General features: G+C 42.1%; 1 protein-coding gene across 2 annotated transcripts in view; it reads right to left on the bottom strand.

Moving 5' to 3' along the window:
- gabra6b (gamma-aminobutyric acid type A receptor subunit alpha6b) overlaps positions 1–24,262 on the bottom strand; it is a 30,585-nt gene extending 6,323 nt beyond the window's left edge. Inside the window, exons 1-9 of one of the 2 annotated variants that reach the window (XM_076750463.1) lie at positions 23,832–24,262; positions 23,556–23,680; positions 23,067–23,134; positions 21,862–22,082; positions 21,174–21,256; positions 20,538–20,681; positions 19,982–20,134; positions 14,640–14,917; positions 6,951–7,207 (exon numbers count right to left, since the gene is read on the bottom strand). In XM_076750463.1, the coding sequence (XP_076606578.1) occupies positions 6,951–7,207; positions 14,640–14,917; positions 19,982–20,134; positions 20,538–20,681; positions 21,174–21,256; positions 21,862–22,082; positions 23,067–23,134; positions 23,556–23,680; positions 23,832–23,920 (1,418 nt within the window). In that variant the 5' untranslated portion in view covers positions 23,921–24,262. The other variant, XM_076750464.1, reaches the window with a different exon arrangement.
- Positions 24,263–24,754: the final 492 nt, after the last annotated feature.

Raw genomic sequence — 24,754 nt, 5'->3', positions numbered from 1 at the left:
CAGCCAACCAGCTGCGGCCCTTCATGGAAGGAAGTGTTTTCAGCAAATTTGTTTCCTTCATGTCTCACCCTGAATGGCGCTATTCATTAAAATAGCCTCCAGTCGGTAGGCACTGCTGCCATGGCACATTTATACACTTGTAAGCCTGTACCCTCACAGAAGTAGACACACACGCAAATCCACCTGCACACAAGCTCACACAAACAGAGTTTTCTTCAGGTCCAGCTCATCTTTGCGTGAGGACATTCTATTATAAAAGCAAAGCTACAAAGAGAGAAAGGGGTCTGTCGCATGCGCTGCTATCTGTTTTCAGTTAGGCCCACTGGAGCTGGATATTTATTTATGTGGAGTGAAAAGAGCTGCCTGCTTTCATTCAATGAATGTGTATTTGGATTAAGGTGGATCTAACTCAGAATCAAGGGGTCACTAGTGTGGGTAGTGCTCTATAAAAAATAAATAAATAAATAAAAGCAAATGTGAAGTGTTAATTGTGGAAGTGCGAAGCGTTGTGCTGTGGCTTTTGATTCAGCTGTGGTTCACATCACCGAGCGAGACTGCTTTCATTATCACCGGAGCTGGTGTCCACAATGGCTCAGTTCAGACTCATAAATCAGCTCAATCACGTATGCGTTACTGTAATCTTAACTCTTATTCACACCTAGTCATGTGCATCTCCACTGGCCAGACCTCAAATCTGACTTCAATACGTCTTGGTTTTACCAGGCTACATACAAATCAGGCCAAGCCAATAGTCAAGTCCAGAGTGCTTTGGTAATGCACCTGAAGCTGTTTTTGCTCATGCAACTCCTTCACCCGCACAGATCACCGCTGTCTTATCCACACAGATCATTCAGTGGTTGTGCTGATCAGGGACGTCCTCATCCTCATACCTAAATAACTTCATAGGTTGTTTATCAATGAGTCCCAAAACGGCACTCATCACTGTTGAAGGGTACCAGCGACAAGCCTTCATCATACCAGACCTTTTGTCCTCATATTGTTGAAGTCGTGAAACGGTCGCAGTTTAGTTTTAAATTACTTGGTTCGGTTTAGGGAAAGGTCATTACTTAAAATAAGTATATTACATTATGTAACTTAAAATAGATCAATACTGGCTGAAAGTCTCGTGTTTGTTTGACCCATCCTTCCTCTAACTCGTGACTTTCTTGCTCCTTATACTGCGTCACATGACTTCCTCCTTTGCTCCGGTCATAATTTCTACTGCCACTAGAGGTCACCGCCTATCAATACATGTAAATATGGGACCTATACGGTTGTTTTTCTTTCTGTCACTTTATATGTGACTGGAAGAGCGTTAGCTAGTTTCAGTGTAATATTGTCAGTATTACACTTAATGTTGTGATTGGCAAGAGAGTCTGAAGTCAAGTAAAATCTAGTTTTATCTGCTCTGTATTTAATATATAAATCATCATTATCCAACCAGGACATGTACTTTGCTGTTATGGACTCTTAGGTTTATTGGTACACGGCCATTTGAGCTAAAATGAAAACTGTAAATTCTTCCGCACCATCTGCAGTTTGGTGACAGTACAGTGAGAAAGCTGTGACTGCAGTCCTTCACGATGACGACCTGTGGTTGTACTGGTTGATTGCACTGGCTGGCCGGCTACAGGTTCTAACACCACTGGGATTTTCAGTTATCAGCCCTCGGGCATTGTGTGTTGTATCACCTCCTCTTTTCATCACTCAGACTACTTAATGCATTTGTTCAGTCACACACGGTTGAATGCATGTGCAGACATATACACTTATACGGTAACACACATGTAAACTATGTTGCATGTTATTTCCTTTTTTCTAATTCCCATTAAACCCCAGGCCCCGAAGGCCTACACTCTGCTGCTTTCCTACAAGAAGTTTGTCAGTCTCGGCTTCCTCAGTTACAGTCCCTATCAATTAATAGAAACAGTTAAGAGAGTGTCACTAAGAGGGTTAGTCACACAGAGCTATCCCGATGCCTGCCAACGCTGTCATGTCATTTGACTTGTCTCAGCTCAGGCTGCAGGGCTTTTCCCTTTTTAGAGGAAGAGCAAGGCAGGGAATGAAAGGAGCTGAACCCACACAGTTGAAAAGCCCTGGAGTCATGAGGCGCATCAATAGCGTGCACATAAATGCACAACCAGGCATATGCATGTGTTTAGAGCATATGGTTGGAACCTATCAAACACAGAAACTTGCATGCACACATGCATCATAAATAGAGTTTTCTCCTTCTACCATCATAACCCTCAGCATTCTGTCAAAGTGTCAAACCCCACAGGATCCGTAGAGGTGATGTACGAGAGCCACATGCGTCCCTTGATGTCATCAAAACACTGCAGCGTGATTCCATCTGCTGGCCGACATATTGTTTTGGCAATAACAATGCCAAGATTGCTGTTGTTCATATCTACTATCAATAACAGCTGTGAGTCATATATATATATGTCTCAGTTTATTGGGAAGCTATATTTGAAAGACTTGTGAAAATGACATTAATATGCCTCTGAGCCTTCACAATTCACCTTGACAACCACAATGGCTAGTTTATTTGTCTGCTGCTTCAAGAGGCACGCTTTGTATTGTGAGGTGTTTTGATTAAAAATGTGCACCAGATTGCAGATATTACATACAAAAATGTTCAGCAGCAGCACAGTTAATATGAATATGGCCAGTTGAGGTTGGGATTTGATCCCGCTTTATTAAATCCACTGTCAAAAAATCTTATAAACCCGATTCAGAAATTGTTGAGATATGTAATGTGAGCATTAATGAAATACGGCATGGGAAATCTGTTGGTGATCTTTGCGATGTCAAATGATTTGCTAGCTAAAAACTGAAATTCCTGCCACTTGGTCAACCACTTTGGTCCAGACTGAGTTATCTCAACAAATATTTGATGGATTGCCAGTAAATTGGTTTATGACAAAATAGCAGCAAAAACATAAACCTCAGCTATCCAGTGTGTTTTGTGCAGATTAGCAAATCCTATCTTGTCAACATGCTGAAGTAAGATAGTGACCACAGTCAATATTACCCGCTAACATTTTCGTTTTGCAGAGGCTGATGTTTGCATTCAGCTAGAGGTGGAAATCACAAATTTCTTTGCTGATTTGAATCACTTCGCTCAGTTCAGCTCAAGGTATCACTGCTCAGACACTTCAGTGCATACAGTACAACAGAGAGCCAACTTTCTGATTTAGTTTGGAGTGAGATTTGGTATCGGGAAAGTCAGTGGAAAATTGAAAGCATTTATAGATGAAAATCCAAGTCAGTAATATGGTCAAAGACGAATAAGTATGGTTGATGAGCATATTTGCGAACCTTTCAGACGTCATAGCTTAAATCAGAGGAGAGCAGTCCTAACCAGAGTGTCTGGGGATCTTCCCCCAGAAAACTGTTCATTTCAGAGACGGTTTTCCTGCATTTTAGTGAATTTATGCAGTAGTTCTGTTGCCAAGATTTAGAGTCTGGAGGACAGGTGGGAAACGGGTATAGAAAATGTGACTCTCAGTAGAATCTGGAGGGGTGGTAAGTAGCTAAATCTACAAACTAACACTGTGTGAAAAGTAAATGAAAGCAAAAAGCACATTGTTCAAAGACAGTGGATCCAGCGAGGTGATTTTGAAAACAAACTAGATTTTTAAGAAGTAAGACGCCAGCCTAGAAATTGAAAAGAGGCACAGAGAGTACTTTTCTTCCATTTTTATCGGCCGTCTACTGATTATAGCCTCTTTCACACAAAGTTTTCAGTAAATTGCTGGGATAACCTTCCAGGCACAGCTAGTGATTTTCACTATTTACGCACGCGACTAAGTTCAGGAAAATTTCCATCTTGCACCTTTTCATACATGCCATGGCAATGCCAGAACAGATGTGGCAAGGGACACTCCAGCAGATGGAGGTAATGCAACACTTATGGACGCCAAATGCACTAAAACTCAACAAAAGACGTAGATGGGGCGAGGCCAGACGTATTTGTATGCGGTGGTGTTTACGAACAAAAGAATTTGTATTGCTTGCTACATGAAACCATTAGCAAGGAAAACAGGTTGTGGATACAAATAGCCTCCATGCTCAATGTGAAAGCGTCTTTCATCCAACGGGTGTAACCCTCGACGTGCTTGTCCCTGCAATGTTACTGCTTTCATTCACAACACAGCTGTACCAGCATTTTCCCTGAAATGTTACAAAGTCTTGAGTTGGGACATTGGTGTTAAAGTTTCCCTGAATGTGAAACTCTGCTCCCATTCATACATGACCCAATGCAGAAAATGTTGCTGAATATTTCAAGGATAGACTGCATGTGTGAACGTGGCTTATATCAGACGTGCTTTCAATATACTGACTGATAAAACTACAAAGACAGTTCACCTTGTGACACCTTACCAGCTACATTAAGGTATTAAAAATGGAATGTCTGATAAATTTCAATGCTTGATGGTGATTTGATGATTTAATTTTCAGATTTGTAGAACCCACCTCCGGGGTTGGTGATAGAGTCACATTATTGGTGAGCCTATTCTGTCTTAATCGCATTAAAAGTTTTTGTGAACATTTCAATTTGTCAAAGATATGACATCGAAGAGCAAAGTGAGGCAAAACTCAGTGTTTTTTTCATGTTGGAGCAGTATAGGTGTGCGCCTCTGTCGACTAAAGCCAGACGAACTGTGGTGCTCAGACTTTGTCCTGGGTGTGCAGAAAGCTTATTAACATATGCAATGACATACTTTCATGAGAAAGGGGCTTTGAGGGTTCAGTTATTTCAGATGAGATTTATTCAGGCAGCATGAGAGCATGTAGGCAACCCTGTATTATGCAAATCAAAAATGCAAAATCATGGTATATTACTGGATTTAAGTGTTGAGGCACAATTACATTCATGCTTTTGCATTACAATAACTTAAAAGCCTGTTATTGGGAATCATGAGAAAGTTTCAGGCGCAGCAGAGACACAGAGCGTCTCAGTAACCATAGAAACTCAGGCTCACTCCTGCCTGGGTGAATGGTGTGAGAGGAGAGGGAGAGACACCGCTGCTGCCAGAAGAGCTGCATGTATGTGAATAAATTACTACGGGGTATAGCAGATTTGGGAATATTTCTCACTTTCTGCCTTATGGTCTGAATAACTCGCTGCTGCACGCTGCTGCTGTCGTGCTGTGCCGCTCTGTCTTGTCCGTGCTCTGTCAGTGTCCTCTTCTCAGGCCGCGACGTTGCCAGTTATGAATTTCCACCGAGTGAGAAAATGGACGTGAGAGTGTGTGAAATTTGTAGTCGCGTGAGTCCTGACAGTAAGTGAACGCATCATCTTTCAAAGGCACTTCGGTATGTACAACAGCAAGTGAACGCATCACTCTTCACGCGGCCCGACATTCAGAGCTGATTCTGACTGGTTTCCTTTCTGCCGTGTGTTCGGTCTGCTGCTAGTCCAGGCTGTCATGTTCAGTTCAGTACAAAACTAACCTATAACAGCACTGTGCAGTACATATGGTTAATAACTGAGCAGCCAATTATTTCTGACCGAGCTATCAGATTAATTCTGTGGCTTTCTAGGTCTTTTTAATAAGCTTTCAATGAGGACGTAACCTGCTGTGACAACTGTACTCTCATTCGTTTCTAGCGAGGGAAGCCCCACCACCAAAAGCTACAGATTGGGTCAGTGACAACAGTGATTCAGTCTAGCCAGTTCCCTTAAAAATTTGTTGATAAAGATTCATTCGTACATGCACTGAACACCTCTCCACTCAGCCCAAAGCACCGCTGCACCTCTGTGCAGCCTTACAGACAGCAAGCGTCATTGTCTACTTGCGTAATCTACGTCTGGTAAATGAAATGTTTTTTTTTTCCCTAACGGCACTCAGATGCACACTAGAAGTTAGTTTGCATTTTATTGCCGTCATTTAGGCTGCAGTTCACTGTGTCTGTAAAGCACAGACACCTACAGGCTATGAGCACTGCAGCCCGTTGGCACCGCGCAGTGCTAGACACATTGCAAAACATTGAATGACAAATACAGAGCCTGCCAGTGTTGCCCGGTGGTCTTGTATTGCAATTATAGCTCAACTACTGTATCAAGCCTGTGCCCACTCTGCTGACACATTGTGGAAAGGCATATGGTAAATAATTAGAGCTGAAAGTGTAGGAGCTTTGTGTGGCTGCTGAATAATATATGGGCTCTCCGGCTGGTAAACACATTTGAAAAAAAAAAACAAAGCATATACTGGAAACATATACTGGAGACAGATTCATCCACACACACACTCACATGAACACACAAACGAAGAGCTGATAAACAAAACGAAGAACAACTGAACCATACAAGCTGTGAGAGGGCAGTTCTTTGCACTGATACCTTAAGATCTACACATTCATTATAGACTCAACATGCAATCTAATCTATGCAAGGTGGCCTTTTTCACCCGAAAGTACACACTGCAATATCATATATGCATCAACTGCTGCGCGCCTCTGTGAACGTCAAATAACAAGAAACAAATAGCCAGCTCCAACAGCAGCTCAGGCAGCTCGTCAACACCCGCACCAACTCTGTGAGCTGACAAAGAAAACTATGTCAGCACATTTTGGAAACTTTCATTTATTCATTATTACTATTATTCATTCACGCAACCCATAAAAATCTCTTTCTGTAAACATTCATAGTGAAAAATAGGCCGTGCCGCGTCCCGTTTTGATGAATTTTTTACTGTTGTAACTGCAACATTTTGTTCACAAGATTTAGGAGTTTAAAGGGGGAAAAAGTCTGGCTCATAACTTATTACTTACTTACTGGCTGTCTTAAACTTATTCGCATTTCCTATCGGAATTGTGGTTTAAGGCCAACCTATTTAATATACAGACGAGTTCAGAACTTGTTGTGCAAGGTTCAACCAAACAAATTATATTCAGCAAGGAGGTGCTAGAATTATTTGCAACATCCACGCAATGTTCACCTGGACATCTCCATCGTATCCTTGGTGAGATAGACGATCCAGTAGACCAGGTTGAAGGCGCCAAACGAAAGGGGGAAGAGGATGCGGGAGTATTTGTCGATGATGCTGGTGCCAGTCAGAACGTTGTTGGCCGGTACGGCTGAACCCTGCTGCAGGAAGGCTTGGGCATTAACAGGTGGGTTGGGAAATGTTTTTGCAGGGCGGTCAAACAGCGGGGCAGAGTTCATCCTCTTCTTCAGCACACTACTGGCATCCACCTTGAGGATAAGAGGAAAGATATAGAATATGTAAGAGGAAATTCATTATAAGGAGAATATTGCATGTTGTAATATGAGGGTATCAATAATTAAGCCGACGCTTGTACTTAGAGAGTCATGAAACATGCTAACTGGTGTGCTAAGAATGTTAACAATGTTCTGCATGTAAAAAAGGACGTAAAAAATAAAGCAAAACAGTGAAAATATCAACAAAAATCCATGCTGATATGCCAAATGTGTGGCTGTGGGCTGATCAGTGCGTATGGGGAATGTGCATGTCTGCAAAAAAAAAAAAAAAAAAACGCCTAGAATACCAATGAGAGCCACAATAATTAAGCCCAACAAAGGAAATCAATGATGTTTTGTTTCTGATTTGATGTGATTTCAATCAGCCCATTCCACGAAGATTGATGCAGTTGTGGGAAGCAAACAAAACATATTAAACAAAAGAGGCTCACAGTGTATTGACACATGGTTATCGCTATGCCTCATCAACTTTCAGTAAACCAGAGTGATCTCAGCACATGCTCCCTGCTCCAATAGCTGTAAATCAGCTGCAGTATGTGTGCAGAGAGAAAGGGAGAGTGCATCTAGGAAACGGGTCAAGAAACATCTTGTTGCCTGTCAGTAGAGTCAGACTGAAAGAAAGTGACATTTCCTTTTTTTTTTAACCACAGAAAACAGTATAAATTGTCTTGTGTCAGCCAAAGACTAAGGTAATCTTGATATACATAACAGTAGCTCCAATGAATTGTTATGGAAATGAGCATTATCGTATCATATTGGGGTATACAATGTGTTCAAATGCCTGACGTTATTATGAGATTCAGCAAAGCAAGCCTGTGACTCTGACGCAAAGCAGAATAATGATAATGTTGACCACAGTGCAGAGTTTGACTAGTTGTCCTCAAGTTTTAGGAAATAATCTCCTGACAGTTCACTGACCGATGCAGCCTCCAGCTGTCCGACTCATTCAGTTCACAGTGGATGTTTTTTTCCAGACTAAAGTCTTGGAGCAAAAACTGAACTTGTGAGATTTAGGCTGGATTTGTGAGGCTACAGGATTACATGCTCCTCCACAGGTTGAGAAACTATTAAACTGTTACAATCCTCTGGCTGAGGGGAACCCTTCCAAAAAATGCATGGTGGCCAATCTCAAAATAAGACTAGATTAGTCCCCGAGTTATTAATTTCACAAATTTGACACCGTTGCAAATGCAATAATTTCACACAACAGCAAATGTACAATAAGAACTATGTTTATTTCAAGGATTAAATAACGCTATAGTAGCGTGATGCTCGTCTCTTTGAGTTGTTGTATGGCTGCTATCTGCTGTGAACAACTCGTGACCATTCAACCCTGTGGATTTGATTAAATTGAGTCATCCTGTCATTCCAGTTTTGTACGAAGGTCTTACATCAGGAGCATCACCATGGAAACTTGTACCACAGAGAAAAGATTCATATACAGTAGGGCCTATTTTGTGGAGCTTCTTGATATCTGAACTGAAGGTCTATGGATAGAGAGTGTTAATGTTTTATTGAGTAAACCTGAAAAGATTTGATGGTTTTGGCTTGGCTTGAATATACTGTATATCACTGTAACAGGCTCCTCTTTGGTCTGAAACAAACACAGAAAACCTTCCTTCCTTTTTTTGGTAAACCATAAAAGTGTAATCCATGGCATCCCCAGAGCACAAGATGATCCTTCACTGTAGTGTAGTACTGATAGTTGCCAAGTGCAAAGTGTGACAAAGAGACGGAGAGAGAGGGAAGAGAAAGAAAGATGCTGCACTACGATCAAAGAATGTAAAAATTCTTCAATTCTCTTCAGGCTTCATTAGCGCGAGACATTTCTTTAAGGGACTGCAATCGGCGTTAAAACAGGCTTATCAGCATTTCACTCCTGACAGAGACGAGAGTATAAATGTAACAGGGGGCTGTGAGAGGTGTACGAGCTAGAAGAAGGGATAAATAACAATAGATCAGGATTTGTAGAAGCCTACAGCAACATTAGAGTGAAGGGGAAGAGAGGGGGTGTGAGAGGGTTCAGGTCATCTGACAGCTGCTCATCCCGACGTTAAGCTTAGCATGGCTCAATTCCACTGGGCACCCCTTTCTGTGAGTCAGGTATGCTTCCTCCTGTTGTATCGCTGCTCATTTGAGAGGTCAGGGTTAATTTGAGATTGAGGATTGATGCTCAAACAGGAAATTGGTCTTGAAAGTCTACTTGTTAGAGCTGACTGGGGTCCAAAACCCCAACAGCAGCCAGGCTTCCCTTCAAATGTCAGCTTAATGCTTCCTTTGGAGGTAACACATCATGCAGTGTGTACACGTTGCCCGCATGGCCGGTGTGGCGTGTGTGTGTGTGTGTGTGTGTGTGTGTGTGTGTTTGTGTGTTTGTGCAGTGTACTGTACATTTGCGCAGCTGATCCGACGCACAAGCTATTTTTGATAATGACAACAGGCTTGCTTGGCTTCTTCCTGGTCAAATCCCAGAGGGATCAGCGCCTCTTCTCTTTATCCACTGCTCTAGATTTCCACAGACCCACTTTGACACGGGGAGGATGGGCCCTGACTGATGGATGTGCGGATGTTGTTTGGGTGTGGGTATTCATGTGTGGGGGTGGGTGTGGTTCATTGTGTATGTGTGTGTGAAATAAGGTTACTCTTAGTGTGCGCTATATGGCATTAAGTGCATCGTGGTTCATACATGTGGGTGTTGAGTGGGTGTGCATATGCTTGTGGATGATTATTAGGAGGTAGTGGAGATGGATTGCAAATGACCTTTTCATATTGATGCATGTGAAGCAAGGCAGTAAGCACCCTGGATATATAAACTATTATATATATTAACTTTAAACTGACACTCATTTTTCATTGTTTAGGTTTATGAACTATGAGAATAAACATGGAATTGTTGGAGTGAAAATGCAAAATACTTAAATTATATTATGAGCTTCTGTTTCTGTGTCATGGTCTAAGTGCTGCAAGAAGACAAGTTGAAGCAGTGAGAGCTGGAATAAAGCTGACAAGTGACAAGACACGACTACCTGATCATCAGCTGCAAATAAAAAGTAATTTTACGCCTTTACAGCACCCTCTCTTTTTATTACTCTGTATTCTTAACATCTACTGTGTACTGCTACTACAGGATTGTGGACTGTGCAAGAAAACAACATTTTTTCCGACTTCTGAATCTAAAAGATCGTGCTCTTCCACCGCTGATTTATACAAGTTCACACTCAAACTTGGTGTAATATGAGACTCTAGCTTCCTGTGTGACTGTGACGGAACAATAAGGAAAAGTAATAAGGCTTTAAAAAAAAACAAAAAAAAAACAATAGCAACAACACAGCCACATTTGCAACCTCAACAAGTGATAATATAGTTGCTCTGGGCAAAACTAACATTTAAGTCCAACATTTTAGAGACTAAACTACTCTTTTCTTTGCTGGACAGTCACATGCAGTGTCCCATTTGCAGGTACAACCCACTGCTGGTTATATTATGAATTATGATTATACCCCAAAGGTTTTTACAGGGAAGACATATTGTGAGACAAAATAATGTATGAGTATTGAAGTCATGAATGAGGCTACTGCACGAACGCAGTATATCAACAGTGTATTACTAATAATCCAGGCATGCACATGGGTTAAAAAATCTCTGAGACGTGTCTGAAAATGAAAGATTCCCTTTTTTGATAAGCAAGTTGTCTGCTTGCACGCAATTGAGGACACATGTATAAGTGCATCAGCAAGAGGTCGGCACTTCCCTGCTAACTGCAGAGGTCAGTAATGCAGTGCAGCGCATGCAAGCCATTAAACACGAAGAAGAACACGCCAAAGACGCCAAATGCCAAACTGGCAGTTATCTCAATGATTGCCGGTGTCTATCATAGCATAGCGGGGCTCTAAATGATGCCTCTTGGTTCCACACTATTCCGCCGGTCTGTTGTACAGCCGGTAGTGGTAGGCCTCATGGATGGATGGATGGATGGATGTGAATAAGAAAACACAACAGGGTGAGGCGCACACGGCATCTTTTGTGGTCAGCGCTCTTTCCTGAGCTTGCACTGGGACCCCAGGATAAATGCTTCAAACCCAAAACTGTCTTAATCAGGGTGTCTTTTCACCCAAACAGTGATCACAGGCACCTGTGGCCAGACCTATAAATAAAGGTCCCTTCTTTGTCTCTCTCTCTCTCCCTCTGCTCCTTTTTATTCCCTCCCACGACTATTTTATTTTCTGTTAATTTCCTGCACCACATACTGCACCACCTACTCACACACGCCACTGACAATGCATGCAGCACTCTTTACACACACTGATAAACACCCCCTTCCCCTTTGTGTTTACAGTTGTATACTTGATTCATTAAATGGGCCATTTATCTTATGTTGCTGTGAGGTTTCCATTCCTGTTATGGCTCTACCTGACAGTCATAACAGGTCATAGTGTTTTAGATCGTGACTGGTGGATGGCTATTTCTATTCCCAATGATACACCATTGTTTTTGTTCCTTTCCTCTGTGTAATGAAGAGTCTTCCCTCCTACATATTTGTTGAAAGCAGTCATTTTCCATGATGCATCCCTCCCACTCTCTCTTTCTCTCAGTGTAACTCTCTCCCATGCGCACACACACACACACACAACACAAAAACAAACCACACTGGCCCCTCACATCCATCTCTCCATCTTGCTCCACAGAAATGGACCGGGCCGGCTTTCTCGGCCCCCACTGTGCTTCATTGTGGTGGCTGCCCTCCTTCTTGTGAGCCTGCAGTGATCTGCTGGATATTCCCTTAATCTATGGCTCTTACATAATCTGCAGCAACATCGTTCACAGAGCCACCGCCTGTCTCCTCGTGTCACTCTCTGTGGTTATCACATAGTTACAGGCCAGAATAGGACTGGGCGAGAGGGATGGATGGATGATAGATATAGCGTAGATGGATATATGGATAAGACATCGTATAGTGTAGAGTGAACTGTATTGATGTGGGGGACATGATTCGCTGCAGATTACGTGTATACATCTATATGCGCCTGTGTATGCGTTTGTGCTGCAGATTATGTGTGGACGTGTGTGGGACTGTGAGGACAAGCGTGGATAAAGTGGAGATTGTGGTGTTTCGGTGTGTATATGTGGACAGCACATTCGAGCAAAATGAGAGCGAGAGAGGCAAAAGAGGGACGGTCAAGAGAGGTGTGTTTGTGCATGAGAGAGAGAGAGAGAGGGACAGAGTGTGTGGCAAGAGAGAATAGAGGGCTCACATGAAGAGCGCAGCAGGGGGCTAGAGAAGAAGCCGAAAAAGAGGGATAATGCTATGTGTTGTGTGTGTGTGTGTTGGAGGGGGAAGAAAGGAAGGAGACGGGTGAACAGAAAGTAAAGGAAATTGCGTAGAAAGAAGAGAGCAAGTCAGAAAGTAGGAAAAATGATACATGAGTGACATAAAAAGAATGTAAACCAAGCAGAACCAAACCCAATTTCATACCACACTCTCCTGAGAAGTCAGTGCTACGTATGTGGATGTAAAACCACTGACACAGCTGGCTGTGACAACTAACCAGTAGAACCAGTCGGCCTTGAAGCCACACACCAGTATCATCCATCATTACATTTGAAAAACACTTTAAAAGAAGAGTCCAGTACAGAAAGGAGAGAAGAAAACAAATCACACAGCAAATTGACCTATTATCAATCCATCAACAGAAGTATTCAACTGGCTGAATGTCGAAAAAAGAACTGAATGGAAGCTAAATCTTAACAAAACAACAGTGAACTGGGGGATTGAAAGGTCGCTATATGAAATGCTGAAAGCCATCAGAGCCTTAAACACTGAAACAGGTTTCTATTGTGGGTGTCCAAAATATAAAACCACCAGAGATAAACATTGTAAAAGCCTTGTAAAAGCTACTCCAGGCTTTGTGACTCTGCTTGATGATGAAAAACCAGCTCTGTTTATTACCTGCTGCCACAAGGCAAGGCAGACAAATAACAAACAACCTGTCAACACACGCCCGTCTTTAACAGCATGAGCAGTGTACGTAATTATAATCTATGAAATTAACACTTATGGAGCTTGTGACATGAATATATTTGTACAGTCAAACTGGATGTACACCTCTGCACAAGACATGCGATGATTTACTTTAAAGTTCACGGGTCCTATTTGCTCTTTCGTCAATAAAATCCCCATTGTTTTATCTTTCTATATCCACTATTTACTTCGTATGCTTTTGCCAAACAGATGTGTTTACTTGTTGAGCCAATAAAGCCAACTGAAATTGAAAAAGAGCAGAACGTTGACATTTAAACAGTCATATACAGGCAAAGAAATGAGAGTGGATTTAGACAGAAAGGGAGACAAACAGAACAGACAGGAGGGGGAAATAGAGACGAGCTTAGAGAGAAACTAGAACCGATCAAGTCAAAGCAGGAGGAAGAGTGTGGAGTATGACCAGATATAAAGAGGGAGGATAGTGACGGAGACATTGCATGTATGCGTCCAGAACACTGCAGGCTATTCTGACAATATTTTCTCTTATTTGGGTCAAAAAAAACGCACCCCGTCTTCTCGGATACATAACTTAGTCAAACAGAGTGAATAATAAGTCACACGCATTCTGCTGGAATCTGTGTAACCATGGTTAGAGAGAGGATGCAACATGATCTATCACGCCGCAGTTTCACAAAATTGTCAATAAATGTAGTTTAGCTTCAGCCAGATGTGACCGAGCCACATGAAGTGCTCCGTTCGTTTGCATGGAGTGACTCCTCTTCAGGTGTAAAGCTGCTGCTGATACTAAATCACCACTTTCTGTTTGTGCTTCTCTGAATTTTAATGTAAAGGCAGCAGTACGTCACAGCTGTGAAAGCTAACTAACATTACCAGAATTGAACTCGATGTGCCTTTTTCTATTTTAGACACATCATGTTAGCAGGCTGTTTGGAAACATTAAACAGACAAAACACATTCTATTCCTTATACGTGCAAAGTTCAATAACGGAGAATGGCTCCGGAAATGAGCATTGACGTTACAATGACAAACATTCAGCGAGCGGAATTAAAAGCCCTCTGAAGAGTTACGTTATTTAGCAGCTAAGTTTATATTTAGGAGGAAAAAAGGCAGGAGCACACGCTGGTGGAGCGGTTTGATGAAGAGATGTAGAGGCATGTAATGAGGCCAAGTGAAGCCTTTATCTTTTACTGTGAGTGCAGCACCGGCTCTGATCACCATTTATCACAGCAACCCGGTGCGTTCTGTAGGGTCTGTATCTGTGCACAGCCTCCTGCTGCATGCAACCTGCACGGACAGGACAAGTGGAAAGCAACTGTTTGTCTGCTGAGGTCAAAACCTGAGCCAGAACAGATCTGTCGACATATGTAAACCCAACACGTGTGAAGCAGTGGGGGCAGACTTACTGAGGAAACGTCTCCATCCGTCCCCGCGGCCGCAGCCGGAGCTGCAGCTGTAGCCGCTGCCTCCTGAGCGGCCGCCTTCATGGCCGCCGCCTTCCGCAGCTCCCGGTTGGCTTGCAGGGTGGAGAAGTAGTTGACGGCCGCAAACTCAATCAGGGCGGAGAAGACGAAGGCGAAGCAAACGGCGATGAACCAATCCATGGCTGTGGCGTAGGAAACTTTGGGGAGGGAGTGGCGGGCGCTGATACTGAGCGTTGTCATGGTCAAGACAGTGGTGATACCTGCATGCAGGGAGGAGAGAGATGTCAGGAATGTGCTGCTCTTCATCTCACATCGAATCTTAACATGGTGCTGGATTCAAGGGCTTTATTCTTGTACTTCCACTTTCAGTAAACTCTGGCAGTATGTCACCTGAAACTTTTTTGTCCTGTATAGGGAGTCAGACATTTTGTGAAATATGCTGAGTCAGATGATGAGATCGATAGCCTACTGCTGTCATGTCTGTGCATCAAATATAGACCAAGAGCCAGGAGGCACTTAGCTTAGCTTTGGATAAAAAAAATACAAGCACAGGGAAAAGCTCCAAATTTTAAACAAATGCCTTCCCTACCAACATCTGTAAAGCTGACTAACTAACACCTTATATCCTGTTGGTCTTTAATCAGACCAACAAGAGAAGACTTCGAGAGGTCACTTTCCACTGTTAGCCAAAAACAAAACATAATTCTCTGAGGTTCCCAGAGAAGTCCAATGAAGCTTTGTGGCACGTTGGTGTTTAGTTTCTTTTGTCTTTAGTCTTCTAGTCTCTTTATTTTAGTTTTTTCCTGCAGTGACCCTTCTCTGATGGGAATGGAAATATCAAAGTCCTATAATGTTTCCAGATACATATTTCAGCAAAACATGACATACTCGTGCACAGATTAAGCACGTATGCATAATGCATGGAAGGAGAGAGGGTATTTACCTCAGTGCTGTGATTGTTCCAGATACGTATGAAGTGTGTGAATGTCTGTGTTTCTGTCTGTTTCTGAGAACATGACTCCTGGAAATGTTTGTCATTGAGTAACAATGGAAAGGCTTGATTTGAGAGACCGTCGCAATCAGCTTGAATTGGACACCCAAGCACACACATAGAAATGTAATGTCTTACTATACATTAGAAAACAACTTAAGGATAAATAGCTACCATTCAGCCTGTCTTTTCTCCAAATCAATAGATCACATCTATCATATCTTCTCACCAAAGCTATTTTATCATTTAAGTCACAAACAAAACTGCAGCATCTCTTTGGAAATTACCATTTCAAGGCTCTTTGCAAAATCTACCATCTGGCAAATAACGTCTGTGATCACTTCAGCATTGCAGAGATGATAGCAGTTGAAGCACTCATGTCTTCAGCATTTATTAGACCACGATGCTGCAGAGATGATTCAAAGCTAGGTCCTGGCAAATTTTAGCATGTACTGCAGAGGATCATTGACACGCAGCTCTGACAGGTGCCAACACTAAACTGAATGTTTATTTTCCAAAATATTGGTTATTCCTATCGCCAGTTTACTAAAAAGACGCATTCTGATTCCCTGAAGACTCAATCTATTAATAAAAATGCACAACATGCAGTATGATTGATCTTACTCATCGTGTAGACGCTACTGATATTTTCTTCTTAAAGAGGCTAAATTGGAGCATTCATTTCTGCCCTTTCAGTGTAACACTGCGTACATGCAAAACTTAATTACAAACAACTGAAGCTTTGGGGTGTTCTGTGTGCAAAAAAGTATTCAAATGATGTTAGTAATGGAGAAAGTGAAGCATTGATTCTTATTCATATTTTAGACATGCCCGCTAAGGCTTGCATTAATTATTGAATAATGTCTGTTGATTTGAACTTTAAATTCAAAGCATTGTGTTCATCACTGATTAATCACTTGGATGGAAATAGTTCTGCATCTAAGAATTTATATGATGACAGATAAAGCAATACAATATATGTGTAATATAATACACGATGTTACCCTTTTTTTTTTTATCTTTGTCCGGATCGAGGGTCTAAGGACAGAAGGTGTTGTACGCTGGTCAGATTGGAAAGCCCCTTCAGGCAAACTGTGATTTGTGATTCGGTCATAAAAATATAATTTATTTGACTGAGGTTGAAAACCGTATAACATGGCACGCATTTAACATAATTTCATCTAACAAAATAATGAAAGATGGCAATTAATCATGGCGTGAAAAAAAAAATCTCAATGAATATCTTTGACACACGACGGCCGTGCTCTTTTACGGCATACAGTATAACTGGAATGTCAGGCCATGTGGCGTTTCAGCGCAGTGAGGTTTGCCAAAAAGTCACTTCAGTGGGTGCTAATCTGTCCATAAGCAGACTAACCCATGGCCCTGCACTGGCACACTGATAAAAGAGACCAAATGTCGGTAAATATTCTCGAGAAAGCCGTCTAGTAAGATGACCAGATACCAGCCACGAAGCATTTGCTAATGATTGCTTAACTGTTAAGTATCTCACAATAAAAGCTAAGGGTGAGATGATGGAAAGATGTACAGACGGGATGTGTGGAAAGACAAAGATAACAGATAAAGGGAAGAAATGTGTCAATGGAGAGGTGGGAGAGTGACAGCGATGTTGATATGTTGTTTGATATCTTTCTCAGCTGAAGTAAGACTGCACCCCGTCAAAAGTTGCTCTTAACTTGTGGCCGTGGCTCCAGATTGATGCATAGACTACAAACATCCCTTTGAGTACATCCTCAAAGAACAGAGAGCTAAGAGAAAAACATTGTATAGATCTGAGGGCATTCATAAATTCTCTTGGATACATGATAGTTTTAGAATAGTTTGGACCATACAAAAAGTCCATGGCAGGTGCATTTTACAGGCACTTTTGAAGTGCCAAACTATCAAAACATGTCAAAAAAAAAAACAAAAAAAAAAAAAAACAGATGTGAGGTGCAATTTTACCTCTAAAAAACACCTTCTTATTCTCTGGGAAAGGATTTTCCTCTGTCTCACCCAGATTCCATCCTTATTAAGTCAGAGAAAGATGCTGACAATGAACATCTCTTTTAATGGCCCATTAACAAAGTACATATCTAATTCACTTTCATCAAGCTAAAGCAAGCAGGGAAAAAGGGCCATTGAACACTGCTGCCCATGCTTTTACCAAGCGTGCGCTGTAGTTGTGCACATTTCATTAGCAGCATAGGAACTTATGGGGGATTTAATGCACCTAATAATGTCTTAAAAGCATTTTCTGCACGCTACTTCAGCAGCAAAAGCTAACAACTCTCAGCAACAGCCTCCTCCGATAGCCAACCAACGCTGACTGTCTCAAGCACAAGTTAAATGATCGCAAAGGGGAGGAGGGACATGGGAAGAAAGAAAGCCTGTCAGGGTAGGAGGGAGAGGCAAGAGAAAGAGAGAGAAAGAAAGAACGAAAGAAAGAGTGTAGGAGGGAGGGGGATGAAGTACAAAGACAGGATAGAAATGAAATGCTTGGGGCATTTATGTGCTTTTATACGGAAAAAAGCAAGGTACAAATTAGGCCACACTCAATTAAGTCTGTGAGACTTGTGCTCAAGGGACTTTCAGCTCTTAGAGAGGTTGTTGGCAATCCAGCGCACAACACACTATGACTTAATGTATCATCAGAGCCGAGAACATCCGGACAGCAATTTGTCTTCCCTTTTCCTTCCTTCTATCTCACATGCACCATCAACGGCATTAATGAAACTTACTCCGATAATGGCTTTTTTTGGACATATTGCTTGCTGCCCTTTATAACAGAAAAATATGGAACTACATACTGTAGCTCCAAGTGCTTTAACAGCTCATAAGCAGGTCACTTTAATTTAAGAAACAAACTTCATCACAGTTTGAAGATAAAGTTTGGCCTTTTGTCATAGAAAATCCAATATGTGGTATTTGATTTTTACTGAATAACTTCTTGAATACCCAGCGTGCCCTGGGCTCACCTACAGCTCCTTTTAACAACAGCCAATCCAGAGAACAAGCAGTTTTTTTTTTTATCCTTTACCCAATATTGAGTGAAATGAAAGCAGCAGGACGAGAGAGGTTAATGAGTTGCCGCAGATGTGCTTTCCGCATGGGGCCTTAACTTCCACACAAGCGCTAATGATTGGGATCTACTCTCTGAAGGAGTGCACGGGCTCGTCGTTGCATTGGCTCGCATCCAAAGACAAGACTACAGAACCATAACCTACGTGGGCCAGCAGTGCTACTCCGCTGAGCTGCAGCTCGTTGAAAATTTAAGGGGAAATTAAAGGAAAAAGGGTCTGGATTTCTGCACACTTTCCCCATTTTCTTCCTCTTTGTTTTGTCTCTGTCCTTTTGTCTCTCTCATTCCCTTCAGTCTCTCTCTGAGAGTCTCTCTGTCTTTGTTCGGTGTCTCTAACCCTCTCTGCTCCTGAGGCTAGAGCTTGATGGCAACTGTAGCGTAATGTAATGTGAGCAAGCGGAACCTGTGAGTGCACGGAAGAGGGCCAAGTAAACATCCTCCCTCTCTTGGCCCTTGCATGACCAATTTCAAAAAGGACATTTATTCCCAATAAATTCAGCTCCATCACAGTGGAGGAGGAATAGAGATAATGAAGAAAGGTTAAAACATGCTGTGACGACAGTGTCTGTCTTTGTTCCCTCGGAAGGTTGCATTTTAAGGACCGCTCTGCGTAGCTTAATCCAATCAGAGTGCAGTAAATAGAGAAAAATATGCTTGCTTAAAGTTTGCAGAGCTAGACTCTCACTGGGGTCAAGCAGTGGGCGGTGAGTCGATAAATCCAGAGAATCTCCATTCGAGTTTTGGAGACTTGAGAAAAAAATAAAGTTGAGTTTTGAGGGCTGAAAAGTTAGTGACAAAAACTTGAGCAACCTCAGCAACACACACGTAAAAGTGAAACTTGAAAGACAATATAACAGAACGCATCAGCGGCAGAGCTTTAGAAATCCTGCACTGACTTGTTCTCCTCAGTGAATTGATGTGATTTACATTTTCCCTCACATTATAGCCCTCTTTAAGTGATTGCAATCATGCAAAATGACAACAGAGAAAACGTTTTTTAAGAGAAAAAAAGCCTCCATTATCTGCGAGACCATTTTGTAGCAATTTTTGGCAGCTAAAATGAGAGCAGACCTGAATTTTGCAAAATGATTTGATTCCAACATGAAAGTAATGTGCCGCATGTGTTCCTCTCCCATTTGCTTCAGCTTGCATAAATGTCCCTTTTTCACATGAAATTTTTGAAAATGAAGCCCGAAACTCGCACTGCAATTTAGGCAGCGTGTGAGCAAAGTGAATTCAAAGCAGGCTTACCAAACACAGTCCGAGCCGGAACGGATTCCTTATTAATCCAGAAAGAGACTTGGGCCAGGATGACCGTCATGATGCAGGGGATGTAAGTCTGAATCAGGAAGAAGCCCATTTTCCTTTGCAGGTGGAAGTGGACGGTCATGATGACATATTCACCTGCCAACACCAGACATTTCCGTTTCTATTGGTGGTAAATCAGCAATTCAAAGACACATAATTAAGACTGACAACATAATAACATCTATTCGAAAAAGTAAAATACCTGTTCTGTGCTAAGATGGTGAAGATGACAATAATTACTGTTTAAAATTGCTAACACCTGCAATCATATTTAAACATTTTGCTTGCAAGCAATTCGTTTTGAAACATAATTGCATCTTTTTAAAGGTATCTTGGTTTACAATTAAAACTCTCAGACATCGCACCACAAGCTGAAACACAGATCACACTCAAATAGGCAAGTCAAAGCCGTGTAATCGTGATCTGACAGGGCCATAATCTCGGCACGCACTGCACATCGGACCGGACCCGCGCAGTTCTGAACACGGCCTCTGCTCACCTGTGTTGGACTTTAGCCTCTCGCTCGACACCGTCTGACCGATGAGGTCGTACTGCAGCAGACTGGATGACTCCTGCGGCACCTCGACAGACGACAGAGGACCTTTCTTCCAAGTGTACACGATCTCGCTGATGGGGTAAGCATCTGCACAGGACGGACGAGAGCTTTGTTAGACATCGACCATTTCATGAACGCGCTCTGTTTTTGTTATTTAATTCTAACAAAGAGCAGAGAAACTTCAGTGCTTTTTTTCAAATAACCCTGAAATACAAACAATATACTTGAATCAGGATGTTTTATGGAAAAAAAAATGGACTGAATGCAACCATCTTTCAGGGAGATTAGGAGCAGATTGTGAGTGTTCTCACTAATAACAAATAAAGGGAGTCACAGAGTTACCTTTAAAACTGATTTACATACACGTGTTTGCAGGCCTGGTCTTCTATACACTTGACACACACTGAACGAGGAACTCCTGGCAAGTCCGAAAGTGTACTGTATGTGACATTTCAAATTGAAATCTTTGAATATACGCTGTCAGATTACTCAATCAGTCAGCTGCTCGGTGACAGAGTGATCATTAGAGAGCGACACCATCTGTCAGAGCAGCGAGGCTTAACAAAAAAACAAACTCACAACTCCCAAACTTGAGCGGGCAGGCATGGCCGTCCATCGGGAAGTTCATCAGACGCATGGGGCACTCCGCATTTATAGTTAATCTGTCAGAATAGAGAAGAGTTGGAAGGAGTCTTTGATTTATATTTGATACGCTGTTACTGGCTAAGTAATGAGTGCTGTTTTGAGCTGGATCCAGTCAGTGTGGCGCCATGCTGGATAATGGCCTCCACTCACTAAAACAAAAGATTTGATGTAAGGTGGATGTTGAGATTAATAGGAACTGATTTCACATTATATTATAGCAATACATCATATCCAGTTTGAGAGAAAAATGTAGCTGTACCTCTCTTAAAAATATGGATTGAATAAAGCTCTTGAACTTAATCGTTAAATGTTTTAAAGTTGATCCACTCAATCATTTTAAAAATCATTTTTTGGGCCATCAGTAACTTGAGGGTTTTTTTTTTTTTTCTTTTCATGCTACATATCTGGTTTTGGAACGAGGCTGGAGTCATGTTTGTTTGAATGGCTTTCCAGGCCTGTTTTCAGTATCAGATGGCACACATCTTGTTTTTGGAATGGCACTCCTCATTTCTTTTCATGTCTGTGTATATTCTTGGATGCTTGTTTGTTTGATTTGCTTTCCAGGTCTGTGCTCTATTCCGGTCTTGGCTGGGTTTGGAGCTCACTGTCCAGCACTGTTTACCTCATGGTGTAGAGGATAGTTCCGTTCTGCATGATGCGGAACAGCTTGTTGGGGGTGGTCATGTTGTGAGAGATCGACCTCTTGCCATTCCGGAAAAAGGTGTCCGGCGTCCAGATCTTGCTGACCATCAGGTTGTTGAGCCGCAGGATCTCGATGGGGCCCTCGAATTTCAGCCTTTCGTCAATCCATGTCTGACGGAAGAACACATCCATGGTGTATTCCTGGATGGGAGTTAGAGTGTGGGTTTAAGGATTTATTTACTACAACAGCTACTACTACAACCACATCTACTGCTGGTGCTGCTTCTGCTCCTGCTGCTACTATCTTCACTACCCCGGAGAGAATGGCAGATGGGTTTGTGAGCCATGGTTTCGTTGGACCTGCTGGATAGAGTACTGGCAATGTGACTACTTTCTTTTTTTTTTTTCATTTCTGGACTATTCGACTATTGCTGCCAGCACTAATGAAATTAAAAGCTTAAGTTTGTGCTTATTTATAAATTCTTTGATGAGGAAATTTAACTATATTTGTTTTAAGGGAGTTAATATGGGATTTTTAGATGCTTTCAGCATACTGTGGTTCCCTAAAAATAGCCCCAAGATGATGCTTCTTTATCAAGTATATTAAAATCCTTCAAAAGAAAATGCAGCTCAAACAGATGCCAAGACGTGAAACATCTTTTTGATTGATGATGAACTCTTTAAAGTCAGCATCAAGTCTACAATACGAGCCTGTCCCGGAAGCCTTTCAATCAAATGGATGGCCTCGCTCCCTTGGAGAGCCTTTGCATTCGTCTCTGCAGAACATATCACATGACAGTATCTAAAGCCTAAAGCCTAAACAGTGTAGAGTACAACAGACATACAGCGCTCAGCCTATCCCATGTCAGGAGCGGCAAACCTATCCCATCCCAACATCAGCCACATCTCTCTCTCTCCCACTCTGGCGGGGGGATTGTCAACCAGATTAAAATCCTAAGCTGCACTAATGACATCCTGCCCAAATGCTGGAATAATGAAGGCTGGGAGAAGCATGACTTGATGCTATATGCACAGTAGTTCCCGGGAAAACTGTGCATATTCTCTGTTGTGCTCATACGTCGCCACCAAATTTGCAAACAAGTGATGAAACACATGCGTGCAGCCGGTGAATTAGCCTGTGCCTGTCTTGTGCGAGTGTTTCAGTGGTCAGTATGGTTTACATACCATCTCAACATCTGAAACAGGTCCAAAGCTGGTGACAAAGATGTCAGTTTTGACCTCTGTAACTGGACCTACAGCAGAAGGATAAGTGGTTGCTTTGATACACACAAAAACAACAACTTTGGATGAGACATTTGTATGTTATTCAAAATATACAGCAGTTAAAAATAACAATATGGTATATTTAATGTATAGCCTATACACACAGCTAAATAGCCACTGATAATCTAATCCATTTAACATAAATTAACATGAAATTGATTCTAAGTTGGTTCTCACACTCAGTCTCCAGTTCTTAGCTGGTAATTCGTTATAATTGTATAAGATAAAGGAAACTGTGATATGTAACCATTACAGCATAAAACTAAATGAAAATGTGGCACACACACAACTACTGGAGTAAAACTTTATCTTCTGAGAAAAAGAACATGGATCCGTGAATTTATGAGGCAATATCGTTTGAAATACAATATGACACGGGCATTAGCATACCTCCAAATCCAGGTCGTAGCCTGTTGTCATAGCCATCCAGTAATCTATCCAATATACGCGTGATGTTATCCAAATAGATACTGGTCTCACTGTGCTGATTTCCCCAAACACTGCTCGCACTGTAACTAAAGTACATATGCACTAGTGAAAGCTTATTTCAACGGAACAGAAAACAGCTTAAAATGCAGAGTTTCTCACACGCACATCCATCCACAGTCTCTGGTTGCCGTGCGTAAAAGTCCGAGAACATGCAGAGAAAAGAGTTGTCATACTCACCAAGACAGAAATAAGCAAGTTAAAAGGAAAGCCATGCCTCGCAAACACCCCACAACTAGAAATCCCTGGTCAACTTTTAAAATCAGCATAGTCCATCCTTTAAAAGCATGATTAAACGCGGGTCAGGTCTCCTTTTAGTTGTGAACCGTGCGAGGATATCGCGCCAGTCCAGCACGACTTGACTTCCCCTCTAGTGCGGTTGCGCCCGCCTCAGCCTGAATCGCTCAGTTGGAAAAACCTGAAGAGTTTTTAAGAGAGTGAAGAGGAGGGACGAGGGGGGCATTAACAGTAATCGAACGAGGCATTTTACAAGAAATACACCGCTCGCAAATGCAACTTGGATTTCTTTTCCTCTTTTTTTGGGGGGGAAAATGTTTGTGCTTTGTGGAAATAATGACGGCGACTGTGCTTTGATGAAGGCTGCTGAAAAGAAAAGAGCGATGGAGAGAAACAGAAATAGAGGGAAAGAGAGAGAGAGAGAGAGAGAGAGAGAGAGAGAGAGAGAGAGAGAGAGAGAAGGGAGAAGTAGAGGGAGAGAGCTTGCACGCATACAGCACTATAATATCAATGGACAGTATACCCTGTGACCTTTTGAATGCAGCATCATTTTTAAATATCATTTTGCTACCGCCTTCTCAGCTTTTGTTAGCTTTGTGTGTGTGTGTGTGTGTGTGTGTGTAGGTGTGTGTGCGCGTGCGTGTGCATGCGTGCGTGTGTGTGTGTGTGTGTGTGTGTGAAAGCACAGGGTTTGGCCATACAAAGACAAAAAATTGCTACTAGAGAGAAAGCATGATGAACTGTGATTCATATGGTGGTTGGGTGGTTGAGTGGAGTAGGTGGTAGATACATTTAGTGTAACTTCAAACTCACAGCACCCATAGACCAAGAGGAAGGGGAAAATACCGCACAGCCAAAGTCAGCTA

This window comes from Chaetodon auriga, chromosome 15 (assembly GCF_051107435.1).
Source record: "Chaetodon auriga isolate fChaAug3 chromosome 15, fChaAug3.hap1, whole genome shotgun sequence".
Classification (NCBI taxonomy): domain Eukaryota; kingdom Metazoa; phylum Chordata; class Actinopteri; order Chaetodontiformes; family Chaetodontidae; genus Chaetodon; species Chaetodon auriga.
The sequence above is the reverse complement of the archived record's forward strand: the minus strand, read 5'-3'. Positions and strand labels throughout refer to the sequence as shown.